The sequence below is a fragment of the Bison bison genome, unplaced genomic scaffold (genome assembly GCF_000754665.1).
Source record: "Bison bison bison isolate TAMUID 2011002044 unplaced genomic scaffold, Bison_UMD1.0 scf7180017851926, whole genome shotgun sequence".
NCBI classification, from domain to species: Eukaryota; Metazoa; Chordata; class Mammalia; order Artiodactyla; family Bovidae; genus Bison; species Bison bison.
The window spans coordinates 1116568-1139942 of record NW_011482499.1 but is presented as its reverse complement, the minus strand read 5'-3'; the positions used below and the strand labels follow the sequence as shown (position 1 = coordinate 1139942).

Genomic DNA, 23375 nt, shown 5'->3' with positions numbered 1-23375 from the left:
CCCTTTTCTTTTCCAAATCAATTTTGTCTGTCACGCTATGAGAAGAGAACCCACGAGCATCCCACCCCGCGACCCCCCTACTTCGGCCGCGTGCAGAACACTCACCTCGGGACGCTGGGAGGGGCCCTAGTGGGCCGAGACGGAACCTGCGGAGGCGCCCCGAACGAGTCACTGCTGTTGGGGAAAGGAGGTAATGGGCCCGGCCGGAATGGCACTGGCGGCGCCCCTGAGTGGGGTCCCGGGGAGGGGATGGCGGGTGCTGGTCCCCGGCCGGACGTCGGTCGTGGGAGAGGTGCGCTCAGCGTCGGCCTCCTCTGGGTGGTGGGGCTTGGAGGGGGGGACCTGGGGACAGAGAGAGACATCAGTTTGCTCATCCTCCTTTCCATCAGAAGTCATCCTTAAAAATATGTTATAATTGACTATGTTTAAAAAAGTATTGTCTGACTAACTCAGATACCACATTAGGGATATTATAAAAGGGTAAAAGGTGAAAGGAAGTTTCCTTCCCTACTCCTTCCTCTGTGGAGACAACCAGTATCTTTTCCTGGGTATCCTTTTTATCTATATTCTATATTATCTTCTCTCTCTCATATATATACATATATATATATGCATAAATTGCTTTTTTGCATACAACATTCTACAATTTAAAATTTTTTTTAAGCTTCACATTAACTGGACTGTCTTTTTACTTCAGTACTTATTCTTTTTAATGGCTGTATAACATGCCATTGTCCAGGTATATTGTGCTTGTTTTTGAAAGGAGCTGAGACTATCTGACTCTCTCTATCCCTCCTGAACTTAAATAATCCTTTTCCTCTTTTTGCTTTAGGTTCATATTGGACTTCCCTGGTGGCTCAGACGGTAAAGCGTCTGTCTACAATGCGGGAGACCTAGGTTCGATCCCTGGGTTGGGAAGATTCCCTGGAGAAGGAAATGGCAACGCATTTCAGTACTCTTGCCTAGAAAATCCCACGGACGGAGGAGCCTGGTGTCCATGGGGTCGCAAAGAGTCGGACACGACTGAGCAATTTCACTTCTTCTTCTTCGTATCGGTTTAGGGAAGCACATTCAGAAAACGACTGTGGACAAGCTGGGAGGCCTCTGGCATTGGGGGCACCATCTTCCTACCTGCGGGAATGCTGGATCCAGGAGTCGTCCACAGGTGGTGGTGCGGGTGTGAACGTCGTGGCTGTGTTGATGTCGCCGATGACCACGAGGGCTTCTTTAAGGGCCTGGTACATTCGAAGCATCTCGTCCCGGCGCTGAGCCTGCTCCGCAGACTCCTCCATCAGGGTATTTTGGTCCTCTGAAGAATATAACTGTGCTAGGAGCTCGGAATTTATGAAATCTTTAACCTGTCGAGTCACCGCAGAAAAGTGAAAAATGGAAATGAATGAGTGACTGAATGATAAACTGGTTCAGAGCCTGTGGACAAAGTCCACAAAAGTTCACTCTGGGAAAGGGGACCCATCATGCATGTTCACTCCTCTTTCTTCATTAGCCTCCCGATGCCAGTAACAGTTTTCCTCTCTGTCTGACGGCCGTTGATACTAAAGAAAAACAGGTAGTTGAAAAGAGGGCCAAACCTCGCCATCATCAGGACAAGGCCTATTGGTCGTACAAGCATTTCTGCAGTGTTGTCTGTGGCTGCTTGGTTTATAGACAAGGGAAAGTGCCAGCAGGTAAGTGGTGGTATTTTCAATAGGAAACAATGATGTAGGGAAACTTAGGTAGTAACACAAGCTATGTATTCCTTGGTGTTTCAGCCCTTTACCTATCTTTTACCAAAAATCCCTGGAATACTATTAAGACCCCAGGTTTCCATGTTGTCTCAAAAGTGGAATTAGTACCAGTGAATATGTATTAAATATAGAATCATATATAATTATGCAAGTTCATTTACAAAAAAAGTGATACATTCTCTGGTTTCCAGAGCTTAACAGTGATGAAGACTGACATAAGGTTCCATAGTTAACCTTATATGACATAAAATTTCATATAAGAAAATAAATTAAAATATGAACAATTCATGTGAGTCTTTGGGGAGGGGCATTTTGTGGCAGGATGAGAATGGAAAGGATGGGTTGTCACATAGCCTTGAGGGAGAGAGAATCAATAACTGTATTTCATCAAGTCTAAGACACCCCTGATTTTGAGACACACCACTCTTTTACGTGCCACTAAGAAAGGAAAACCACTGTCAACTAAACTACGACAGAATGCCAAGGTATCACTGAGTGTCACATGCATCCTCGTGTCAGAAATGTTAAATGTGGAAAAAAGTGAATGTGAGAATCAATGAAATCCAATGTGTCTTCACAAGGTATCTGATTTAATTCTCACTGCATATGTATGAAGCATGTATTATTATCCCAATTTTACAGATGAAGGAACTGAATGAAGCTCAGAGAAGTTAAGTAACTTGCCCAAAGTCACACAACATTAAGTTGAACCCCACATCTTCGGACTTGTCTAGTGCTCTTTCCATGACCCCCTTGCCTCACTTTGAGTGACTAGAAAAGATAATTTACAGTTAAGCGTCAGGATTATAGTGTGGTACACAAGTATGTCACTTAACTTAAGCCTAGAAAAATAAACCAACTTGGATTTTTCAATGCCTCTGTTAAGAGAAAGTTAACACTTATCTAGAGTCACTAGAGCTATGAAAGGCCAAAAGCGAGTATATTTAATTGTTACAAATTCAAGCAGACAACAGAACACTTATCAGATGCTCAAGATTCCTGGATTGTAGTTAAATTTGTAACTCAGAAATGACAAGATTCTAAAACACATAACTTCACTATTTTTTAAAGGTATCAAACCATGTGAATAATTCTACTAATCAGAGAATTCAGCTAAATCACAGCTCTGTTGTGAAATAAATAAAAACTGTTCTCTGTACATATTCTGTAAACCAGGAATGATTTAAATGTAGAAGCAATCTAATACATAAGATGTATCCAGGCAACTGTCTGGTGGAAGGGGAAGTTTATGTGTGATGGCTGTAGAAGGTAAATTTGGCCAGGTAACTTGGGGCCAGATGTGAAGGCCTTGAAAGCCAAGGAAAAGTATTTGAACTTTATCCACTTGGCAATGGGGAGCCATGGAAGGCTTTTAAAGCAAGTAAGTGAAATAATAAAAGAGAGTTTTAGGAAAGTCAATCTGGCTGTGATTGGAAAAGAATTTGCAAGAGTGGTAGTAGAGATAAAGAATTCTGTCAGAAGATCACTGCAGATTTATGGAATGATAAGGGTTTAATTTAGCAAGGTTGCTGTGGAATAGAAAATATGGACACAGATAAATGATATTATAAAGGAAAAACCAGCTGGACTTGGTGCTGTTTGGCTATGAGGGGCAAGGAAGAAAGGAACAAAGACCCTTGAAGCATTGAAGTTTGGGTGAGTGGAAGTCAAGGAAAGTCAGGTTTAGAGAAAAGACAGTAAATTTGGCTTAAGAACTGTTCTCCTCCTTGAAGATTTATTTACTGCTAAACACACTTGCAGGTGCCCAAGGAGTCATACACATTTGCACAAATCTTCCACTGTGAGGTGTGTAAGTACTTGGAGAGATGGTGCAACTCCAAACTCAAAACCAGACAAGTTTCCTGGCATTGACCATCAGTTAGGTTAAGCTCTTTTGAAGCTTTACATCTTCCTGGAGTATCACTTAGAATCTATTAAACACAATTTAAAAGAAGGTCCTTCCAAGAATAGATTTAAAGCAGATCTGAATTAAGAAGCAACTGTCAAACAAACCACGAAATAAAATAATAAGAGCCTGCTTCGGCATTCTGATCAAAGATCTGCCTTGAATCAACTCTTCCACATCAAAATGTTACACATTAAAACCTGCCTACTACCCAATAGATTTAGCAATGTCCTGAAATAATATGAATGATTTTTAGCATAAGAGAAAGTGGCAATATAGTACAGTGGTTAAGGGCATATTCTTTGGAATGAGACAGCTCAAAATTTGAGTCCTACAGGACTTCCCTGCTGGGCCAGTGGTTAAGACACCATGCTTCCAATGTAGGGGTACAGGTTCGATCACTGGTTGGGGAACTAAGATCCCACAAGCCACGTGTCACAGTCCAAAAATGAATTTGAGTCCTAGCTCTAACATTTATTGTTCTTGGACAAAAAACTTAACATTTTTGAGTTTCAGATTCCTGATCTGCAAAATGAGGTTAAAGGTAGGAGCTGCCTCAAGAGTTGGTATAAGAAAAAAAAAAAAAAAGAGTTGGTGCAAGGATTCAGTGAAACAGTGAATATATATTGCCTAGCATGATGCCAGGGCTTTCCTGGTGGCCCAGATGGTAAAGAATGTGCTTGCAATGAGAGAGACCTGGTTTCGATCCCATGGTCAGGAAGATCCCCTGGAGAAGGGAATGGCTATCTGCTCAAGTATTCTTGCCTGGAGAATTCCATGGACAGAGGAGCCTGGTAGGCTTGATGCCTAGCATTTAGGCAGTGCTCCATCAACAAAAGCTATCTTTTTATAGTATAAGGTCTAAATTGGGATTAGGTATGTAGAGATAGGCAGCTAGGGCAATAGTGCCAGCATCAAGTGACACAGTTCACGTAGAGCGAAGTTAACATTTATTTTGCACGTAAGAAAATTTATAACTCTTCTCCTCCTGCTAGCCTCACTTTGTAATGCTATAACTGGAACAAAGGTAGGGGGGACTTTGGGGAGTTTCCAGACACTTCAGGGACTTTCTGAGCAGTTTGTATGTCAATGTTACAAATATTTAAATCAAGGATTCTGCACAATTGGAGGCCAAGTGGATCCCTTTTAAATGATAGCATTGAGAAAATACCTTACAGAACATGACCTAAACTAATTATACTTGGATGCGAGATTTGAAAGAATCTTTACGGCTTTAATTATAACACTTTATAACCTATACATCTTTGTGAGGTTCACCAAAAAATTCTCACGCACAAAGCCTCATTCCAGTTCAAACTCCACAGGCTAGATAAACAGGCATTACTGCGCCATGTCGTTCTGCTCAGTGTAAAGGAATGTGAGGTCATTAAAAACGTTCCACATGTTTTCCTCTCTTTCTGACTTTAACCCTTCTCTAGCAACCTGCAGTATTTTTGAATCTTTAACTTTCTTCTTTGTCTTTATTACTAAAACCATTTAAAGCCTTCACAATTAGAAGAGATATTTATAGAATTTTCATACAATTCAGTTACTTAGAAGACCATTTCCTTAAAACCTTTTTGTTTCGAGACAGGAGGGGCCACAGAATGGCACAGTGATAAGTTTCATTCACATGAATATACCTATAAAAACTTAATTAAGAAGTTTAATTGTGTTCAGCTTTAGAGAGGGGCTTGGTTAGAATATATAGATTCCTTGGGATCTCACAATTCTCTAATTTCTACTTAAGACTGCTTTCCATTTCCCAGGATTTCATTTTGGTAAAGACCAACCAAGTTTTCCTTTGAAAAGGAATATCCTTTGACTCACAAAGGTTGAGCAAAGAAGATGGGCAGAAAAAAGTACATACCGTATAATTCCAAAGTTCAAGTACGGCAGAACTAATCTATGATGTAAAGCAGGAGAGTTACCTTTGGTGGTGAGTGATGGTGGGGGGTGGAGGGGAGCAAAAGTGGGGCTTGTGAGGCTTCTGGGTCTTAGTTGGGATCTGTTTCTTGAGCAGGATACAGAATTCTTGACTGGTGGAAATAAATTAGTGCTCTGGTATTTAAGATGTTCTTTCCCTTCAAATAATGAACATTTAAAATAACACTCTACTTCATACACGTTAAAGTTACAATAAGTTGTGGAACTAGGGCACATGTTACTAATTTTCCACCAAAGGGCCACTGGCCAAGGAGAGTGAAAGTAGACCTCCAGGGGTCCGGGGGCACAGGCTCCAAGTGTGAAATGCCTCCAGGTTTCATATTTGGTTCTTAAAATGTTTCATAAAACTTTACATTCTATTTTGTATTAGCTGGGTTTGTTTGACTACAAGGAACAATGTTTTAAATTACTTACTAGTTAAGATTCAAAACATTGTTTCTCGTATTCAAACAAACCCTAATCAAATTTTCAAGTAAAATGAACCCTCTGGGAAGACAGCCTATGTATATGCTATGGGGATCAGAGCCCACCCCCCTGGTTTGAGAAGACTAACAATGTTCTGAACCTTGCCATATGCACTGTCTGGTGGTGGACTGGAGAGAATATCAGACCATGAATGAGAAGACGTGGAGGTGGATTTTAGTCATGATCCTGCCACCGCCAGCTGTGTGATCTTGGGCAAGTCACTTAGCCTCTTGGGGGCCTCAACTTCTTCATTTGAAATGGAACAAAATCATGAGTACCCAACAGGTGGCTGTCCTATGGGTTCAAACACAAACTTATGTGCTGCTTTGCCACTGACACTTTTCAAATAAAGCTGGATTCACTTTCTTGATTCTCTAATCGAGAACTTCTGGTAGTGTGAGCTAGAAGAAGAGGCCATCGAGATGTGCTTGCTATGCGGTGTTATATGTGTGTTTTCTTTAAAGTCTCAAACAAAACTCTGTCGCTTTGCCTGTAGCCTGTGCGGAAAAACCGCCTGTCATAAACTTGCTATTTCTTTGTGCCGCTGTTACCTGGTATGTTTAAGCAATGAAACAGCTGCTGCATTTCAATAGACAAAGGCTTACAGTATGTCTGAGGCGAGGCATTTATTGCTGGCTTTAAACTTCTTAAACAATTCCATATGGAGACTTGAGTGGCAGAACACTTAATGTAAACTTTCAAAGGAAACTGCCCACCAAATTCTGAACTTTATGAAAGTTGGCTGAAACATATTCGTTTTCAGAAGGCAGAGTAGCCATTCCCATTTCAGAGAGGAAAGGCCACAGCCTGGCTTTCAATAGTGATAGTTAACAAATAGAGGACCCGGTTTTAGGCATTTATCAGTTCTGCAGGAACAACTGGCTTTTTCATCCACAACCATTTTTAGAAATAGCGGGGTTAAGGAGATGGAATTCAGAATGAGGAGTCAAAGTATTTAGTTTTCTTGTTATGATTTTAAGATTAATTCTTTCACTTGAAGATCTCTTCACTTTAAGTTTAAAAAAAAAAAAATCAACACATATGTATGACACAGTACTGGGTATTCAGTGTGTTTCTGTTCCTTGTACTCAAAAGGGTGCTTTTGGAATGAACAAAAAGGGATCAGACGTTCTGTACCATAAGATGTCATGAGAATATATTTTTTTTAAAAGGGATTTGTATTTTTACATATACATAATTATACATATAAATTTATATTATATACACACACATATATAAAACTATATACTTTCATTTTTGTTTTGCAGTCATTAAGTCATGTCCAGCTCTTTGCGACCCCATGGACTGTAGAACACCAAGCTCCACTGGGCTCTCCAGGCAAAAATATTGGAGTGGGTTGCCATTTCCTTCTCTAGGGGATCTTCCCAGACCAGGGATTGAACCTGCATTTCCTGCATTGGCATGTAGATTCTTTACCACTCAGCCACCAGGGAAGCTCTATATACTTTTACATATATGGTAAAAATGTGGATAAAATAATATCCAAATGAAAGCAATCATCCTAGATGTATAAAACTATTTTCTGGTAGATATAAAATATTATATTCAAACAAAGATAGCCATAATGTCATAAGAATCCAGCATTACATAATGTTTTTACTTTCTCCACATTCCTATCAATCTCTACCTCAAGGTTTGACCTTGGAGATCAAGTCTTAATTGAAGTGTTCTTTCTCATGACTCTTATGTGAGGTCTCCTTGAGGACAATTAGCAGAACTTCACTTCAATGGATAATACCTTTAGGTAGGGGTTTTGCCATCTCATAAAGCAAGTGAGTGGTGAGGGGTAAGGGCAATTATCCTCATGTTTCTTTGTGTGTGTGTTTCTTGAGAAGGTGAAAGTAGGATAGATCTGCAATCAGTTTTTTTTTCCCCCTTTTGACTAATTTATGTCAAGCCACTCCTCACAGCTATAGACAGGAAGTGCTATTTCCTGTGCTGATGATTTAATATAGTGCAGAGCAGAGCAGCGTTTGAACTGATGGCAGCACTAATGACTCTAGGTAAAACAGGGAAAAGATAAATGATTCTTAATCAGGAAAATGTTTAAATAAGCAAGTGCCTGGATTCCACAGCAAAACAACCTGAACTCATTTAAGTGAAGTTAAGAGGGTAATTTGAAAAATACACAGACTATTTGTTTAGTACTTTATATTTTTCAAAATGGCATAGAGTCACATTTATTATGTTCTCTGACAATTCTGGGGGGCAGCTCAGGGTTCCTAGTGTAGTCTTAGAAGTGACTGACTTCAGTCTAGAGGGGCCAAATGATTTGCTTCAGGTCACACAGCAGGCCATTGACTAAGCTTAAGTATATAATTTATAGTTTCCAATACATTTCCAATACATTGCTTACCTGCTGCTGATACTTCAAAGCATTCTGCTCACCTTGTTTGAATAAATGAAATGTGTATGAAAATAAAGTGAGTTAGAAACAAGATTGCTCATGTGACTGGGGTCTTCAAGTCAAGGAACTCATACATCATGAACAACAAACTGTCAAACTTAGAATTTTGAAAGGAATCTTAATATATGGATAATGGTTATTTCAATTCTTTAGTAGGCAGCCATATTAGTTTCTTACAACTATACTTTTCATTGTATTGATACTTCCATATATACTATCTTGGGGAACAAATAACTAATCCAGATACCTTTTTATGATTCATATTTTATATATGGAGGAAATAGAAAGACACAAAGGATTGTTTTAGGTTAAATCTAGACAGTGTATTAAAAAGCAGAGATATCACTTTCCAACAAAGGTCTGTATAGTCAAAGCTACTGTTTTTCCAGTAGTCATGTACTGATGTGAGAGCTGGACCATAAAAAGGGTGAGTGCTGAAGAACTGATGCTTTCGAACCGTGGTGCTGGAGAAGACTCTTGAGAGTTCCTTGGATAGCAAGATCAAACCAGTCAATCCTAAAGGATATCAACCCTGAATATTCATTGGAAGGACTGATGCTGAAACTGAAGCTCCAATACTTTGGCCACCTGATACGAACAGCCGAGTCATTGAAAAAGACTCTGATGATGGGAAAGATTGAGGGCAGAAGGGAAGGGGGCAACAGGGGTTGAGACAGTTGGATGGTATCATCGATTCAACAGACATGAGTAAGCAACCTCAGGGAGAGAGTGAAGGACAGGGAAGCCTGGTGTGCTGTAGTCCATGGGGTCACAAAGAGCAGGACATGACTGAGCGACTGAACAACAACAGAGTTTGTAACAGAACCAAGTATAGAATCCAGGTTTCTCCTGAATTCTAGGGTGGGGCTCTTTTGTACTTTACCATCTAATTTTTGTTACAAGCAAATGCTAATAATATATTATTGATTTAAATAAAAATGTGTCCTTAGAAGATAATAAAGAATAAAATTGGTGGTGTACTTTTCAAGAATCAGAAAAGCCTGCTATAAAACACCCCATTATAGCCTATCTTATCTAAAAGATAAGTTCTCAAATAAAGCGGTATTATTTATAGTTTAGCAAAGTAGCGACCAAAAGAACCAAACCAGACCATGTAATTTAAGTATCATTTCCTGACTGCTGTAAAGATAACCATGAAAAGGGAAAGATTCTATGAAATATAGATCAATTACTTTGAGATCCTTGGTTCTATCATCTTACCTTAGAAAAGAAAAAGAAACTCATTTTGTATCCATGGTGATAGGGCAAAAAGCCCTTTGCTAGGTTAAAATAGTATTCTATAATTTTTAGAAGGTGAGAAGAACCATATTACCGTATTCTGTATGAATATGTAGAAAAGAATAGATATCTTTTGCTTCAAAGTCTAGAAGCCAGGGTATCTGGTTTTATTCCTGGCTTTGCAACTAATTTATTCCTTGACTATAGTATTTTTTCTCTGCTTTATCATGAACAAATTCACACCCTTCTAGAGGAGACAGCCAATAGGAAATACCACTTTACTGTAGCTAGAAGTAATTTATGTTTTCTTTCCTAAGTTCCCTTCCACTCAGTCAATTACCACTTGTAATGGAAAATGATAAGCCTGGGTAATAGGTGTTTTGACCATCCAGAAAATATCACAAAGAAGCTGAAGAGAGTGTGAGCAATTTCCACGCTAGTATGGGATTAGAAGTTAAAAATGAGACAGCTGATAAACACTTACATTATTGATCATAAGGTGCATTATTGTTTTGGGGATTAGGTCTCGGATACATTTGTTGATAATAGACATATAGGAGTCTACAAGGTTGCGAATGGTCTCCACTTGTCTCTCCAACTGTGGGTCCATAGAAAAGTTTTCTGCTTGGCCATTCTCATCATTTTCAGTCTAACAGAAAGGAAAGAAAAACAAGGATTATTTCACATTGATTCAGAAGAAAAAAAAATACCAGACATTATCATATGATTGACTTCTGTTTACTGAATTTGAAGTTGTACTACCAGATGGTAACATCTTTATCTTATCAAACAGCCATTTATTCTCAAAAGAGATCAGAACCACGCAGTTATTATTCTACCTTTAGCTGGCCACAATCAAGGAAAAGCAAAATACTGGGATTCTGAATGAATGTTTAGACAGACAATCAGATAAACAGTGCACCTAACAACGTACTTCTGGAGAACAATGTAATCTTAAGCCATTTGCAAGTTGGCCAAAGAACTGAATCCAAGTATCTGATGCAGATGTAAACCTCTGGGAGGGGTCTCCAGGGATTCTATAGATTAGAAATAACCTTGGTGGTGTTTTGGAACTCCTAGGTCTGCTCTGGAATGGATCAGCACTTGGATCAGTCCAGATTTAAAACTAAATCTCCTAGGCCTGGCCTGGAGCCAAAATAAGAGATACAGGGAATAATGCATTTTTCCATGCACTTGCTGGAATTTGTTCTATAAATTCATGCTTCTGTCATCACTACTAAAGGCTGGCTCCACTGTGAAAAACTTAGAGTTTTAACTTCCAACTTGTTATTCTTTGAATAAAACAGAATACATCCAAACACAAAGCATTTATTTGTGCAACATGAGAGAAGCATCTGTTTTCTATACTCTGCAACTTGAGTTAATTAATTTTGGCTTATCCACCAGAGGCTGGGCTGGGCATCTTCATCATTAAGGGCTGACCTGTTGGCTTGGCATTGAAATCAATTTAGAATAAATGGTCTCCATTTCAAGTCAGGTTGAACCATCTAAGCCCCAGAACATGATACAAATACTGTTAGTGGTCTGGCTGCTTTCTAGCATTTGGAAAGATTTAATTACTAATGCAAAAAAAGAGGGGGATATAATTTATTGCTTCCAATGTGGACATGAAGTAATTTTCTTTGGAAATGTACCTACTTTGATCTGCCAGGTTTTTAATCATCCAATCAGTTCTTGTCAAAGCACTGTGCTGAATTGCTTAAATGGATCTATAAATAAGTGTTAACTTTGGATCAATACGTATGTGTGAAAGGCATATTTGTAGGCCACAAGATCAACAATAACAAAGATAGAAATTAGTTTTAAACATTTATATAGGCTTCTGTTGCTTTTCTAACACCTTACAAATATTAAAATAATATGTGCTAACTCTAAAACACAACAGTTACTTTCCAAACCTGAGTCGAGTCACATACTTGATGATGACAACTGGAGGACATTTCTGAGGCATCTTACTGCTGCTGCAGCAAGAGAGGGGATTAGATGTCAATAATGACAGTTGTTTCCCTATCCCTATAGTATTTCTTTTTAAATGGTCTTTGGTCACTGAAAGAAGTAAATCAGGTAGTTCCTTACTTTTATCATTAATTTGTAATATAAGCACAATAGGATTTGGGATAAATAGGTAACTAGGGTGATAAAGTGGTAAAGTGATAGAGGGAAGATCAGCAAAGGCAGTGAAAAAAACTCCCCAGGGCATTAAAAACTACTGAAGATTGTGTGCCACACTAAGCTTAAATTCTAAGAATCAGTGGTAACTGCAATGTTGTCTTAAGGGCATCGTATTTGAAAGTAAAAATTTAGGTTTAAACTCAGGCTTTATTAGGTACGGTTGTGTGGCCACACCTCACTTATTTAATGTAACTGAAACTCAGCTTCCCCATCTTTAAAATGGGGATAAATGAGATAATGCATATGAAGTAACCTAGCTAAGGGCCTTGTGGCTTCTCAATAATGTTAGTTTCTTTCTTTCCTTTCTGAATATTCATGCAATGAGTTAGAGAGCTGCTAGGTTCTCAACACACATTATGAAAATTTAAGCTGAAAAATTTGAGCACAAGACATTTTCAATTCAAATAATATAAAAATAGCAAACTACTATTTTTAAATCTCCATGTTTTCTACAAGCTAGTCTCTTTCCGTGGAATCCCCTCCTTCCATCTGTGAAGACCTTTTATCTTTTAAAAGTCAGCTTCACCATCACCTCTTCTAGACAAACTCCCAGTGGCCCTCAGACCCACCGTCACTCCCTGCACAGTACTTCATCTGTGTCTTGTACTACCATCTATGATTTATATCCAGCCTAGGTATGCTTCTCCCACTATTAGACTCCAGGGTCTTGTTTAATTCTCCCTTCTCATCAGCTAGCACAAAGCTTGATGTACCAGAGAAAGAGAAGGAGGAGGAGTTGATACTAAAAAGGCTTTGCCTAAATCAAGGAGGCTGCCTCAGTACATTTCAGGATCTCTAAGAGTGCCTATTTGTTACAAAATTGGAGATGAGAGAAATCCCAAGTTGATGAATTAGGATCCACTACTACTTAATCATAGTGAAAGTGAAAGTAGTAGTTGCTGCGTCCCCTCTGACTCTTTGCGAACCCATGGACTGTAGCCCACCAGGCTCCTCCGCCCATGGGATTCTCTAGGCAAGAATACTGGATTAGGTTGTCATTCCTTTCTCCAGGGGATCTTCCTGACCCAGGGATCAAACCCAGGTCTCCTGCATTGCAGACAGATTCTTTACCATCTGAGTCACCAGGGAAGCCCTGATTATAGTGAGGATGATAAAATGACGATGAAATCCTGTATGTATCAAGTGAAAATACATGACCTACAGCTTTCTGAGGAAAACACCTTTTACGTAAAGCAATATATATCTCCATAATAGATAAAATGCATTTTATTTCATCTCTCTGACCTGAAACATACTGGGATTTTGCTGTCGTATTTAACAAAAGGGGATGATGGCATTTTAGCATCAACATACTTTCTCTGCCAGGAACATGTTTGAGCACTTTCTGTGTTCTAGGTACTGTGCTAAACACTTTACGTAGATGATCCACACCACAGCCTTAGGAGGTGGGTACCTGTTATCGTCAACCTAAGAGCGTGCTGAGGCTCTGAGAGCTGAAATGTTCAACAAATATAAGGTGAATATAATGTGAGGGGCTACTATGGTAGCTCAGCTGATAAAGAATCTGCCTGCAATGCAGGAGACCCCAGTTCGATTCCCGGGTCAGGAAGATCCCCTGGAGAAGGGATAGGCTAGCCACTCCAGTATTCTTGGGCTTCCCTGGTGGCTCAGTCGGTAAAGAATCCACCTGCAATGTGGGAGACCTGGGTTTGATCCTTGGATACAATGTGAAGCCAATTTCTATTTTTTTTTAGGTATAAAAAAAATAAGAACTATTATGAAAAGGGGAAAAACCCATAATTTGTCAAATCAGTTTCACAGATAAAATAATAAATGTAAAAAGAGTTTCTAGGAAAAGATGACATTTAAATACTTATATTTGTAAAAATAAAAAATATGATTGAGCCAAAAGAGAAAACCAGAATAAACAGTATTTATTAAAAGAACCTCTAGGAAAATGAAACACCAGGAAAATTATACCACCATTTCTATTTTCATATAGAAACACTAAATTTTCCCACTTTACCCTATACTTAACTTCTAGCCTTGCTTTAATTTCTGCATATCAAAATATGCAAAAGACATTGACTTTCACTTTTTGAAACCAGATGAAAGTAATAAGCAAAAAATTGGAGTGAATAGAGAACACTGAACAGTTCAATTCTCAACATTTAAAAAACAGAAGAAACATTTCAGAATAACCAGTAAAATAATTAGAAATTCTCTTTAGGTTTTAGAAATCCTAGTAGATGTGTAGTTACATGTAAATCTTAACTACTCTGATAAGACCATGGGCATGATGGGGAGTCACAGAATTCAAGTTATGATTTTAGAAAGAGAGGAGTAATTGTCCCTTCTAATATGTCTAAGATGAATGGGGGAAATGTACATATGTAGAATTTTTTCTTTTAACCGAGTAACTGCAGAGAGCAAATGCTCCCTTAAGCAAATCTCTATGATTCTCTTTTCTGTATGAATACTGTGTATGACTGTGTATTTTTTCTTTGTTTAAATTATAGGATTGCGATAGGATTCTTTGCAGTCTAAGCACTGAAGTGACAGCTGTTTATCATTATCCTCATCAAGGGAATGTAAAATAAAAATAGTAATTTGTCTCTGATCTTTGAGGCAAAAAAAGAATGGTCTGCAAACATTTAACCTTTTATGTGCAGGTTCATTGATGCTGTTTACAAAATGTGAATAATATTGTGAAAACCAGCTTTCCTTTTGAAAAATAACAATGGACAGGCCTTCCTATTGTAATTTTTTTTCTAAATAGCTTTTGAGAAATCTAATGCAATTTAAATAATCAAAAATAACAACTTAGAATTGCTTGTAAAAATTAATATTATTTACACAGTATTCAAGAAATAGGCTGCTGTATAAAATTTTAATTTAAATGCTTTTTCCTAAAAACTTGAATGGAGAAGGGAATGGCAATCCACTCCAGTATTCTTGCCTGGGGAATTCCATAGACAGAGAAACCTGGCGGGTTACAGTTCATGGGGTTGCAGAGAGTCGGATACGACTGAGTTACTAACACACAAAGACCTGAAACTTCAACAGGTCAAAGAATGAAGGAGCCAGATCAGAAATAATTCCTGCCATACCTCAAAGCATCCACTACAGAAAAACTCTGGGCTTTACCAAGATGTCTATTTTTCATGTTTTGTCTTTGTCTCCTTCCTTTCCTTAAAGCTCTTACTTATGTCATAAGCTTCTTTGAGGATCCTGAAACCATCTGAATAAGGCTGGTGACTGCACCCTTTGGGGGCTTCCCAGGTGGCGCTAATGGTAAAGAACTCACCTGCCAATGCAGGAGACATAGAGATGTGGGTTCAATCCCTGGGTTGGACAGATCCCCTGGAGGCAGGCATAGCAACCCACTCCAGTATTCTTGCCTGGAGAATCTCCATGACAGAGGAGCCTGATGGACTACAATCCATAGAGCCTCAAAGAGTTGGACATGAGTGAAGCGACTTAGCATACATGCACAGAACTGCACTCTTTAAAAGTGAAATAACAGAGATACAAAGTGTCCCGTCAGGAATATACACATAAACATACTACAGAGCTCAAGGGGGCTTTGCTGTGTCTCTTCTCACCAGTGGAGAACTTAGGGAGATAACCTCCAGATTTACACAACTGATTTTTTTCACATAACCAGCATCTTATTATTGTTATACAGTTCTCCACTACTGTAAACAAAGGGTGTGTGTGTGTTAGTTGCTCAGTCGTGTCTGACTCTTTGTGACCCCATGGACTGTAGCTCACCAGGCTCCTCTGTCCATGGGATTCTCCAGGCAATAATACTGGAGTGGGTTGCCATTTCCTTTTCAAACAAAGGGTAAAAAATATAATTTAACTTTTCTTAGTGAAGCAGGTCATCATTATGAAAATATGTTGCCATGGTAATGCTGCTTTGAATCTTCCAGCTCCACCTTATGGAGATTGTCTCAGTAAAAACCTTTCCCCACTCCCATTCACTTCTAATTCGCAGAGGCCAGAAAGGGAGGCAACCAAACTTTTAAAAAAAGACTGTGGGAGAAACATGCTTCAGGAAGTCTTTGAGGATAGTCGAGGCTGTGGTCTGTTATTTTGGGACAGGTATTTCACTATAAAGTCAATACAAATGTTTACGTAGTGCCTGATGTGGTCTGTGAGAGACATAAATGAAGCCTAAAACCACACACCTTGCTTGTAGCAGGGTAACACAGTGTCAGATGAATTAGTGAGTCAAAGGTGAGCTCAAGCACGGTGGGCTTCTGGGGAGTCTTTACTGATAGCAGCATTCGAGATGGACCTTCAGAGTTGGGTAAGATTTCAAAGGCAGGCCGAGAGACCACGCTCATTACTTTCCCCTAGTACTTAGCACAGGGCCCTAGTACTTAGCATAGGGCCCTACATTTAACAGGAGCTTCGTAAATATTGTGGAATAAATGACGGAAAAAACTAACCAACCCAGGCCATTTCCTGAGGGATTGGATTTCTGTTTCTGAAGGAACCTGAGCGACTGAGCTTCAGATAACTGGGGTATTGTTATACAGCATGATCTCTTAGATTCCTACAAATGAGTTCAGCCTCTTCTTTGCCTGGAAAGGGTAAACAGCTATCTGCATTGAGAATTGTATTTCAATTGATATAAAGATTTTAACAGTCTGAAGATGTCTACAGATGTGAGTGGTATTTGTAGTCAGAACACTGGGAAGCAAAGGGGCATTAATTTGCACCTCCATTCTGTAAGAAATAGCCCTATTACAGGAGAAAACACTGAGCCTCACCTGATCCAGGGTATACAGGGGATAACCACTATGTTAGCAGGCAGGACCCAACTTTTTCTGATTCTGTTATTTTCCTTCCTTGACTCTTCTCCTTTACCTACTGTTAATTTTTTAGTCTCTCTATAGCTTTGTATCTCTTCATCTTATATAACATCATGATAAACATTATAAAACTATGTAAGATTAATATGAAATTAAACAGACATTGAGAAAACCTTTAGGGTTTTAAAGATAATTATTTGATTAACAACAACAACAAACCTATCTTAATTCTGATGTAGCTATATATCTTTTTTTTTTTTAACTCTCATTTAGCTCAACAGCTGCCTAACAGTATATTTCTGTCCAGTGCCCTGTATGTCTGAAAGTGAAAGTGAAAGTCACTCAGTCCTGTCTGACTCATGGGGTCATGGACCGTATAGTCCATGGAATTCTCCAGGCCAGGATACTGGAGTGGGTAGCCTTTCCCTTCTCCAGGGGATCTTCCCAACCCAGGGATCAAACCCAGGTCTCCCGTATTGCAGGCATCAGGATTCTTTACCAGCTGAGCCACCAGGGAAGCCCAAGAATACTGAAGTGGGTGCAAGTGAAAGTTGCTTAGTCATGTCTGACTCTTTGCGACCCCATGGACTATACAGTCCATGAAACTCTCCAGACCAGAACACTGGAGTGGGTAGCCATTCCCTTGTCCAGGGGATCTTCCCAACCCAGGGATCAAACCTAGGTCTCCCACATTGCAGGCAGATTCTTTACTAGCTGAGCTACCAGGGAAGCCCATGAGGATTCTTAAAGAAATCTAAAAATTTACAAGCTCTGTGTTGAGGTACTCCTAGAAGTTATAATAATTCCAATCTAGGTTTTAATCTAAAGGCCTGTATTACTTTATATAACAGATAAGTTTATAAATATGAAAAATACAGATATATAAAATATATTACATATATAAATACATCAAATATTACTAAACAGTATTACTAAGAATTCTTTCTACAATTGGTAATATTTAGTTTTGGAAAATTTCAATCTTTATATACCGAGTTTACTTGCAATGAATAGCAACCTTTCATCCAAACAATAAACAGTCTAAACAGAACAATTTAAAAGGTTTCTTCAAAGATAACCATTCCCCTCACCATCATTTTTGGTTTTAGATTATTTTAGTAATTTCAAAAGGGACAAAGTTATTTTTCAATATTAACTATTAGGATTAACTAACAATATTAACTGTTTAAAATTTAACTTTGTCATAAATAAAACCCTTTTACTAAAAGAACTGAAATGACAATCAACTGATACAAATTTCCTTTTTGATTAAAAAGTAATTACATATTTTTGGAATAGCAGAACAAGAACTAGAATATTTCCAAAGAGAAAAACCACCAGAACACAGGAACAGATAAAATAAAGGTAAACATAAAAACAATCTGTGAGGATTAACTTTGTTTGACAACTTCGCTGGACCATGGACTAGAATACTGATATTTGATACAAACATTCTGAATATTTCTATGAAAGTGTTTTTGGATGAGATTAACATCTAAATTGGTGGACTTTCACTAAAGGAGATTGTCCTCTGTGATATGGGAGGGCCTTATCTAATCAGTTGAAGGCTTGAATAGGACAAAAAGACTGGCCTCCCTCAGCAGAGAATTCTCCAGCAGACTCTCTTTAGACTTCATCTGCAACACTGGCTCTTGTTTCTTCTACAACAGACTGCCTTCAGACTCAAATTGGATCACTGACTCATATAGAGAGACATATCGATATGTATAAAACATGCACATCCTATTGGTTCTGTTTTTCTGGAGAATGCTAATACACAGTCTCACTATAGATTATAAAACAGTATGTGATTCAGTGTTACATTGCTTAGTGAAATTAATAGGTGCTGTAGGAATTCAGAGAAGCAGAAGATCAAGGAGGCTGTGATGGGAAATTACAATGGTCCCACTCAAATGATTTAACTGTACTTCTTAGCATTCTCTAAGTGAGAGGGAAATGAGTTAAAAAATAATCCATCTTCATCCTCTCTATTCTATCACAAGGTCGTGCCATCCCTCCTCTGTTGATAGACCAAATATGAATGTGGGAAGTCTCCTCTCCCCCACTCTCAGTTCTGGTGGTTAGATGGGACTGCATGGATCAGGCCAAGTACCCTGTCACCAATCTACCTATCTGGCCTGGCCTCTGTGATGACAGACAGCAATGTGACCAAGAAAAGCCAATCACTGCACATCTGTTAGAACTGTTAGAAGGAGAAGCTCCCTCTCAGTTAGGATGAGAGCTTCTTAAGATGTAAGCCTGAGGGCTAGCCTGCGTCAGAGTGAAGAGGGCTCAAACCTGCCAGCGAATGAAGTCAACATGGAGAACTGTATAGATGAAACATGGAGAGAGGCAGATATTTAAAGACATTATTGGAATGTCTGGATCTGGCTCTGACAGCTCCGTCTACCTCTGGACTGTGCAGTCATACCAGGCAGTAAAGGGTTTTGTTAGTTTTAAAAAGTTAAGTACACTTGAATTTAATTTGTTACCTATGTCCTAAAGAATCCAAGTGAAGAAAACATCCAGAGATAGTCATGATGTCCTCTCAGCCTAAAGTCTTTTTCTTCCACCTCCACATACTCATCCTTCAAGGTTTAGTGCAAATGCAACACATCTTTGAATGCTGCCTCTAAAACACAACACCCTCTGAACATTCAGTTTAGACATTTGATCCTTTGTCTTGTATCTTAGTTAGGTATGTAAATGTTGACTTCCCTAACCAAAATGAAAGTTTCTTGAAGGTAAGGATCATAATAGTTGATGGCAAATATGCAGTTAATCTCAACAAAAAGGTAAATGTTATAGGGCTAAAATGATGCTAAGAAAATTCTTAGAGGACACCATTACTACACTGATGCATTCTTATTACATTAGTACACATACTAGTTAGTGGGCTATATTTTTTCTTTTTTTCTTCAACCAAATTGGTAGACTAACTTCTACCATATAAAAATGTTTCTACGTTGAAAGTTATGATGAGAAAAAAATCTCACTAAATGACAATAAAATGTCAGGGAGTATTCAAACTGCTTTACATATACTAACCCATTTAATCCTACAGCAACCTTATGAAGTAGATACCATTATTTATTATGGTTACTATTTGAATTTTACAGTTGAAGAGTCTGAAAAGCAAACTCGTTTAAAGTCACTTAGTTAATAAGTGGTAGGGTGGGAATTCGATACAGGTATTTTGATTACAGGATGTACCCTCTTAACTGTTACATACTATGAGCTCTTCTCCATTCTTGACTAGGGTGGGGTTGATGCTCACCCCACCAGCAAAAGTGATATGAAAACACCTTGAAACAAAACATATGCTTCCAAATGCTGCTAGGATAGTCCGGTGAGAAATGCCTTGTAGACATAAAACAATTCTTCATGATGATCATGATGAAGGCTCTTCTTTGATTCAGAGTGATGCTTTTGCTGCTGCTAATTTTCTAAGATCACTATCATCACAAATGTTTCATACTCAAGTAACCAAACGTTATGATCACAAGAAAAATCCTAGTGGTATCATTTATAAGAAAATACCTGAAGACTAGGAACAAAAATGACCATTTCACAAGAGTAATTTATGCTTTGGGAATTCTATTATTCTCATCTAAAAATGCATAACTGCAGGGAAATTTCAAATTATTACTTCTATCATACAATTTGTTTAACAGATACTCTCATTAGAATCAGGGTATTAAGGGGTTATAAGGTCTATGCAATGAACACTGGGTCTCACACAGATTAGATGATGGACAAAAATATGAAAGAAAAAAAATAACTATTATAAAACAGAATTTGTTTGTTGTTCAGTCCTTCAAAAATGTTTACGTGGATGACTACTGATGCATTATAGTAAAGTTATTTAAGTCCTAGGGAGATCAGGGGCGATAAAATTCAAGTATTATGAAAACAGCATGGGAGGTCATAAGAGACTAACTATATAGTAAAATAACAGCATGGTACACAGTAGCTTTAATTTAGTTCTCTCTTATCTTAAAAGTTCAGTGTAAATAGAGTACTTGCTTTACATGCAAAAATATGTAAAAATAAACATAAAAGAATGCAATGGATTAGAAACACACAATGGTAAAATTCTTTAGGTAGAATCATTATGTCTTTCAAGAGTATTGGAAAAAAAAAATGAAGCCTTTAAAGAAGCACCTATAGTCAAGAGTTTTACATTTCTTCAAGGTCCACTGAACAGTGTAGCTGATAAAGTTGTCAATGGGATTCTACTGCAGAATTCTCAAAGGTCTCAAGACAACATTTTCAGCCATGGCACCCCACTCCAGTACTCTTGCCTGGAAAATCCCATGGACGGAGGAGCCTGGTAGGCTGCAGTCCACGGGGTCGCTAAGAGTCGGACACGACTGAGCAACTTCACTTTCACTTTTCACTTTCATGCATTGGAGAGGGAAATGCAACCCACTCCAGTGTTCTTGCCTGGAGAATCCCAGGGACGGGGGAGCCTGGTGGGCTGCCGTCTATGGGGTCGCACAGAGTCGGACACGACTGAAGTGACTTAGCATTAGCATACAGATGGTTTAGTGAATACACCTTGCCAACATCCTAGGGTCCCCAACAGCCTTACCAGATGATCCAGATAAAATATCTAAAAGATGCTTTAGGAAATTTAGATTATTTTCTGTTAATATGATTACCCACACCAATATTCTAACCTGGAGAATTCCATGGACTGTATAGTCCATGGGGTTGCAAAGAGCTGGACATGACTGAGTGACTTTCACTTTCATTTTTCATGTACCATCTCATTGCTCTTGCTCATTAACAATACCTCAGTTAAACTAAGTACTAAAAGTGAAATTAAATTGAAACTGAGAAATTTATTCAGAATTAAGACTTATTCTTACTCATCCAACAGGTGATGGATACAGTGTCTTAACAGTCCAAAGAAATAAAATATGTCATCCTATAGAGATAAAATGCAAGCCACATTTCTGTAGCCACATTAAAAGACACTATGACCAAGTGGGCTTTATCCCAGGGATGCAAGGATTCTTCAATATCTGCAAATCAATCAATGAAATACACCACATTAACAAATTGAAAAATAAAAACCATATGATTATCTCAATAGATGCAGAGAAAGCCTTTGACAAAATTCAACATCCATTTATGATAAAAACTCTCCAGAGAGCAGGAATAGAAGGAACATACCTCAACATAATAAAAGCTATATATGACAAACCCACAGCAAACATTATCCTCAATGGTGAAAAATTGAAAGCATTTCCTCTAAAGTCAGGAACAAGACAAGGGTGCCCACTTTCACCATTACTATTCAACACAGTTTTGGAAGTTTTGGCCACAGCAATCAGAGCAGAAAGAGAAATAGAAGGAATCCAAATTGGAAAAGAAGAAGTAAAACTCTCGCTGTTTGCAGATGACATGGTCCTCTACATAGAAAACCCTAAAATTACCTAGAAAATTACTAGAGCTAATCAATGAATATAGTAAAGTTAGCAGGATATAAAATCAACACACAGAAATCCCTTGCATTCCTATACACTAATAATGAGAAAAACTGAAAGAGAAATTAAGGAAACAATTCCATTCACCATTGCAACGGAAAGAAAAAAATACTTAGGAATATATCTACCTAAAGAAACTAAAGACCTATATATAGAAAACTATAAAACACTGGTGAAAGAAATCAAAGAGGACACTAATAGATGGAGAAATATACCATGTTCATGGATCAGAAGAATCAATATAGTGAAAATGAGTATACTACCCAAAGCAATCTATAGATTCAATGCAATCCCTATCAAGCTACCAACTATATTCTTCACAGAGCTAGAACAAATAATTTCACAATTTGTATGGAAATACAAAAAACCTCGAATAGCCAAAGCTATCTTGAGAAATAAAAATGGAACTGGAGGAATCAACCTACCTGACTTCAGGCTCTACTACAAAGCCACAGTCATCAAGACAGTATGGTACTGGCACAAAGACAGAAATATTGATCAATGGAAAAAAACAGAAAGCCCAGAGATAAATCCACGCACATATGGATACCTTATCTTTGACAAAGGAGGCAAGAATATACAATGGATTAAAAACCATCTCTTTAACAAGTGGTGCTGGGAAAACTGGTCAACCACTTGTAAAAGAATGAAACTAGAGCAGTTTCTAACACCATACACAAAAATAAACTCAAAATGGATTAAAGATCTAAACGTAAGACCAGAAACTATAAAACTCCTAGAGGAGAACATAGGCAAAACACTCTCTGACATACATCACAGCAGGATCCTCTATGACCCACCTCCCAGAATATTGGAAATAAAAGCAAAAATAAACAAATGGGACCTAATTAAACTTAAAAGCTTCTGCACATCAAAGGAAACTATAAGCAAGGTGAAAAGACAGCCTTCAGAATGGGAGAAAATAATAGCAAATGAAGCGACTGACAAACAACTAATCTCAAAAATATACAAGCAACTCCTACAGCTCAATTCCAGAAAAATAAATGACCCAATCAAAAAATGGGCCAAAGATCTAAATAGACATTTCTCCAAAGAAGACATACAGATGGCTAACAAACACATGAAAAGATGCTCAACATCACTCATTATCAGAGAAATGCAAATCAAAACCACTATGAGGTACCATTTCACGCCAGTCAGAATGAGTGCCAT

At 38.2% G+C, this 23375-nt stretch overlaps 1 protein-coding gene across 7 annotated transcripts in view; it reads right to left on the bottom strand.

Annotated features, from left to right (window-relative positions):
- Positions 1-23375, bottom strand: part of DNM3 (dynamin 3) — a 643298-nt gene that overhangs the window by 23612 nt on the left and 596311 nt on the right. For all 7 annotated transcript variants that reach the window (XM_010852107.1, XM_010852116.1, XM_010852123.1 and 4 more), the window contains 3 exons: positions 10215-10379; positions 1132-1358; positions 106-342 (listed from right to left, as the gene is read on the bottom strand). In XM_010852107.1, the coding sequence (XP_010850409.1) occupies positions 106-342; positions 1132-1358; positions 10215-10379 (629 nt within the window). The remainder of the gene's footprint in view (positions 1-105; positions 343-1131; positions 1359-10214; positions 10380-23375) is intronic.